Source organism: Caretta caretta, chromosome 1 (assembly GCF_965140235.1).
Source record: "Caretta caretta isolate rCarCar2 chromosome 1, rCarCar1.hap1, whole genome shotgun sequence".
In the NCBI taxonomy this organism is placed as follows: domain Eukaryota; kingdom Metazoa; phylum Chordata; order Testudines; family Cheloniidae; genus Caretta; species Caretta caretta.
Window position 1 is genome coordinate 121149073 of NC_134206.1, and position 6000 is coordinate 121155072.

The 6000-nt window shown below is 44.8% G+C and overlaps 1 protein-coding gene across 4 annotated transcripts in view; it reads left to right on the top strand.

Moving 5' to 3' along the window:
• Window positions 1-5172, top strand: part of VWA3B (von Willebrand factor A domain containing 3B) — a 121690-nt gene extending 116518 nt beyond the window's left edge. For 3 of the 4 annotated variants that reach the window (XM_048858653.2, XM_075130742.1, XM_075130735.1), the window contains one exon: window positions 4261-5167. In XM_048858653.2, coding sequence (XP_048714610.2) covers window positions 4261-4283 — 23 coding nt within the window. In that variant the 3' untranslated portion in view covers window positions 4284-5167. Of the gene's footprint in view, window positions 1-4260 lie in introns of all 4 variants that reach the window. The other variant, XM_048858674.2, reaches the window with a different exon arrangement.
• The last annotated feature ends 828 nt before the right edge of the window (window positions 5173-6000 follow it).

Below are 6000 nucleotides of genomic sequence, written 5' to 3' on the forward strand. Positions count from 1 at the left end.
AAAAGGAGAGAGAATAGAGTGTGATGTGGCTGAAGGGCTGTGCCCTGCAGAGGACGCCATGGTCCTTGGAACGATACGGGTCCAGGAGCAGAAGTGACGGTGGGCGAGATAGCACCAGAAAAGGGCGTACCGGCTAGCAGAGCTAATCCCTGGGACAGCCAGCAGGAGGCACTGTAGTGGTGAGTGAACTCCATCAGGAGGGTCCTACCAAATTCACAGTCCATTTTGGTCAATTTCATGGCCACAGGATTTTAAAATTGTAAATTTCATGATTTCAGCTATTTAAATCTGAAATTTCAATGTGATATAATTTGAGGGGTCCTGACCCAAAAAGGAGTTGGGGGGTGGGGGGTCACAAGGTTATTATAGGGGGTGGTTGTGGTACTGCTACCCTTACTGCTGCAGGCGGCGGTGCTGCCTTCAGAGCTGGGCAGCTGGAGAGTGGCGGCCACTGGCCGGGAGCCCAGCTCTAAAGGCAGAGCCACCTCCTGTAGCAGCACAGATGTAAGGCTAGCAGGGTATTGCCACCCTTAGTTCTGTGCTGCTGCCTGCAGAGCTGGGCCCTCAGTCAGCAGCTTCCACTGTCAAGCTCTGAAGGCAGCTGTGCAGAAGTAAGGGTGGCAAGGTATGGGCTCCTGGCCAACAGTCGATGCTCTCTGGCCACCTAGCTCTGAAATCAGCGCAGAAGTAAAGGAGGAAATACCCATGCCACCCTAAATAATCTTGTGACCCGCCCCGCTTGTAACTCCCTTTTGGGTCAGGACCCCCTATATGAGAAAAGCTGGTTTCGCCCATGGAATCTATAGAGTATAGGCTAAAAGCACACAAAAGACCAGATTCACGGGGAGAGATCAGATGTCATGGTCCGTGATGTGTTTTTCATGGCCATTAATTTGATAGGTCCCTACCCATCACAGTCGTGTATAAGTTAGAGTATAATATTATGCACCACTGTTATTGCAACCTCTGTCTTGAACTGCACTATGCCTCTTGTTCCTATTTATACCCAAAACTGTATTCAGTACATTCATATTTTAATATATGCTCCTCTCATTCCTCTTCCTTAGTTTCTCTTGTTATGTTTATGTAGCATGGGTGGAATCCTGGCATTGAAGCCAATGGTAAAACACCCATCAACCTTCAATGGCGCCATGATTTCACTCAATATGACCAATAAAACCCAAGTTTTATTAAACTATTTAATAAATAAAATAATATAAATAATAAAACAAGATTCACAAATATATAATAATACACTTATTATTACTGTGATTGCTTCTATAAACACTTTTAAAATAACATGCAGCTATTCACATGCATTTGTTTCCACAGGTAAATGCTTCTCTCTGTCTTCCCACTACCTTTTTTCTCTCCTTCCCACCCCCAAAAATGCCTAGAATTATTTATCAATTTCATGTGGTAGTCGTGTGAATTAACCCAAATGGTGCCCTGGTAAGTCACTTACAGGAAAGGAGAAAATAGAAACTTTCTAGAGAAGTATAGATATGATACATTTCAGTGCAATTATATGATGCAATAGGTGACGTGTTAGTGAATTATAGACAAAAATGTTCCTTTTTATTTTGTAATGGGGTGGGATTTAATGTAATGTAGCAAAGCTATTTGAAGTACTTGGGAGACCTTTGAAAAGGTTAATTGTATTTCCCCTTCCACAACAAATCCAGCTGATTAAAGTATATAAGAAACTCTTCAAGAGGGAAGCTGTGACAATTGGCAAGTTAGTGGATGGGCTTGTTTCCCTACTATTAGCTATTCATATTTCCAGGGAGATGCTTGTTTCCCTTTCTCATTTCCCAGAGCTCATTTAGCATTTGGATAATGTCATTGTAATAAAGCAGAGTGCTCCCATCTGTTGGTCACGGCTTGTTTAATTAGCAGTTGATGTCAGTTCATCTCAGCTTGAATCTGTCATTTAGTGCAGCTGTGTATCGTAAAGGGCTATTGAGAGGCCTCTGGATTGAGATTTTGTTTATAGGCTAATGGCTCAAAAATATTCTCACCCCTGTCATGGCTCTCTATTCACCGGAAAAAGAAGTGTGTTAAACCAGTAGTCAGCTGTTTTGCCATAGAGAGTAGAAAAGGCAGATATGCCATGGAACAAAGTGTAGATCAGTTGATATAGTAATGTGATTTTTATCCAGTCTCCTTTCTGCCCAGATTCAGGTAGCAAGAGACAAATGGCTTGTTTATAACTTTTTTGAGAAGGTTTCTGGAAGGTCTGTGCACCGAGTAAAGAAAATAATATGATGTCTGTGAATAATATATCGTAGGGAATACAGATTTGACAGCATGTCTTCAGTTTGTTCAAGATAATAGCATATTTGCCGTAGCTTTCACTAATTTACCAACAAACTTTGTTCCTTAGACTGCACTATATGATCAAATGCCTTGAACTTTCCAGGGTACAGTTATTTCTCTCACTTGACTGATATTTGCGTGGCAATACACAGTGGAGCTTCAGATTCCTGACTCTTAGCTTTCACAAGAAGAATCAAAATGGCCATTTTGTGTATCTAGGTGGTGACTGGTATATATATTGGCATGGTTTTCGGAAGTGCTGAGCTCCCGCAGGTTCAGTTCCAGTGTCTTTAGTGGCAGCTACAGAAGCTCAGCACTTTTGAAAATAGGGCCATATACTGTACATCGTATATTCTCCTCTTCGCCATGAACTCAGTCTGCATGTTGACAGTCCCAGGTTTACTTTGGCGCCATGGCACCGGGCCCATGCTCAAAAAAGCAGCTGCAGCCTGGCACATTCTACAGCTCGGGGCTCAGTGCAAGTGGACTCCTCTCGTCCGTTCAGCCAGCTCAGAGTTTCTCTCCACCCCCGGCCCCTGCTCACAGGCTCCTCCACACCCTGTGTCCCCTCCCCTCACCCGGTGGCAGAGAGGAGCCCACAGCTGCTGCCACTCCAGTGACTGTCTGCTGTGGGCCCCCTGGGGCCTGCTTCTCCCCGCTGCTCTGCAGAAGCGGCAGGCTGGGCAAGTCAGTGGCTCCCTCCCCCTCTGCTTCTGGAAGGAAACGCCTCCTCCACCTCAGGCACCAGCACTGGGCAGGTAGGGCTGGGTGGGGCTGCTCTGTGCTCCCGAGCTTCAGCTGTCTTGCCCCTAGCACTGTGCTGGGAGGGAGGATGCTCTGCGGTGGCTCAGCAGGGCCAGTGAGTGCACCTGGGGGTCGGGGAGTGGGTCTGTGGGGCGGGTGCTGGACTGTGAGGAGTGGGGGCGCTGGGCAGTGCGGGAGGTTTGTGTGTTTTGGAGTGCTAGGTAGTGGGAGGTCTGTTGTGGGGGCACTGGGTGGGGTGGGTCTGTATGGGGCAGTGTGTAGTTGTGGTGGTGGGACTGTGGGGAAGGACACTGGGCTGTGATGCGTGGGAGAGATCTGTGTATGTTGGGATGCTAGGGAGTGGGGGTACTGTGTGGAGTGCTGGGCAGGGGGGCGCTGGGCCAGAGTGGTGGTATGCATTTGTGGTGGTGGGTTTCTGGGGGGGTGGCACTGGGCATAGCAGGTCCGGGGGGGGCGCTGGGCATAGGGAGTCGGGGGGTGTTGGGCACGGGAGCTGTGTGGTGCGGCACGGACCCGCCCCCAAGGGGAAGTTGGCATGCTGGCAACTTAGGGCCGGGCAGGCCAGTGTCTGCCAGTTTGTAAAAGTGCTTTGCACTGGGCTGAGCAGAGTGAGGCCATCCCCTATTTCCCCTGGCTGGCTCCTAGCTCCAGGGACCAACCTCCCCACGCCATGCTCCATTGCTCCCATAGGGGCCCACAAATATGTGTGGCACTGGGTCCACAAAAGGTTAATCCGGCCCTGCATGTTGATGTCCTCTCTTTCCCTCCCCTGGAACTCCCTATCTCCAAGCTACTATGCTTTCTCTTTTCCATTTTTACCTTCATATGTTTTTAGCCTACAATTAACCCTAATCCACAGTCACTTTTTCCTTTCTTTCCCCGTTAGTGCGTGTGTCCATGTCCTGTATTTACTCATCAGTTCAATTTGTTGGCAAGTATACCTGCATGTGGAGGTGCTCAGAAACGTTACTGTTGGGCATCATTATTTAGATTGTAAGCTCTTTGGGGCAAGAACTGTCTATGATTCTGTATTTGTAAAGAGCTTAGCACAGTGGCAATTAGGCACTACATTAATAAAATTACTTAATAAGTCACTAAGGAGCTTCTGTATCCAACTCTAAATAATATATCTGTGGTGTGGCTCACTGATATATTTTGTGATTTTTTTTTTTTTAGAATGCTGTTGTAGCTCAAAATAAATTATATACAGAGAAATGTATTTGTGGAAACCCTCCTATCGAGGACAACATGCTTCATGGAGAAAGTAAACTGTAAGCTACTGGGAAAAGGAAGGTTTTTACAGGGAGATTTCCAGAGATGGAGTGTCTACAGGTCTGATCCACTTCCTACTGAAATCAGTTGGACTCTCCCATTGGCTTTACTGGGACCTGCAATGGAGCTACTCCGAAAATGGACTGGGGGGAGGGGAGAGATTCTGTGGAAAAGGTTGATGAAAATGAAAAAAATCTTTTCATCTAAATTTTGCATGGAATTTTTTTTAATTTTTCAGTAAAAATTCAAAACCAAAAAATTTTCAGCTCAGAAATGCTACTGTGGTTCCTCAAGGGAGTTGTAGTTCAGATACCTCTTGCTCCGATGCTCTTCTATAGGCTGGGATCCCTGATCGGATTACTTCTACTCTCTTACCTCTAGCAGCTCCCATTGCTATGAAAGAAAGAAAAGTCTTCATGGGAACTAGGGGGGTGCTGGCCATATTTGAAAATATGGCCACTACATTTAGGTGCTTAAATGGGAATGGAGTTTTTTTTTTTTTTTTTTTTTAAAGTAGGCCCCATTTGTGGGTACTAAGCATTTTTTAAAAATCTGGCCTAAATGTGTAAACCCTATGGCATACAAAAATTGTCTACAAATGAGTTCTGCACACACATTTTGTCATAAATAGTTGAGTGATACTGTGTAAAATAACTGCACATACAAACACTTGCATGTGCAAACTTGTATACCAACCAAAAGCTGAAGCCCCTTTGAAAACTTGGCCCAGGGAGGAACTGCAATTTTCTACTGGATGTAATCCTAATGTGTGAGAAATATTAAATCAAAATTACAGGTTTCAGAGTAGCAGCCGTGTTAGTCTGTATCCACAAAAAGAAAAGGAGGACTTGTGGCACCCTAGAGACTAACAATTTTGTTAGTCTCTAAGGTGCCACAAGTCCTCCTTTTCTTTTTATAAACCATGCTGGAGTCTTAGAACTGGAAGTGTAATCAATGTGTTTGGGGGATGATAGGTCATAAAGGGCTGCTCATAGATCTTTGTTGGCACTGTAGACAGAAGCTAGTTTTTAAGAATGGATTTATTGTAGAGACATGGAAAGTGATACATGATCTTCCCTGTTTTTGTCTTAAGGGTCCACATTGTTGTTCCTTTCTGGGTCTGTAGTTTGACCCCTCAGATCCTCTCAGGGGGTAACATTTATTTATTCTACCTATTGCGATCCCTGAAAGATTTTCTGTCAATTTAGTTAAACTTTTTTGTTTCATTATTTCTCATTAAGTCTAGAAACTGTCTACATGATTTATACTGTTTTATTGTTCTGGCCAATTTAATCTGCATGTTTTGAGTTCTGAATTGGGATTCACACAGCACTGAACATGTACAAGAGGATATGTTTTCATTTGTCACCTTCTTTCTACTGATCTGTGATAAGAAGGCAAGTGTTAATATGGTGCCCTTTCAGTAAGATGTTTCTCAATCTCCCTTGTGTAATTCCCTGCTGACCATCAGGATGTTATTCACTGTGTATGTTCCTTCCTCCCTTGCTGTTTCCCTCTGATAAGAAAAAAGAATCTGAGAAAGAAGCTGTCACATTAACCTACCTGCCTGGAACATACTATAGAATTTGTCATTCTGGATCAGATCTTTGATCCTTCAAGTCAGAGATAGTGCCCAATGCCAGT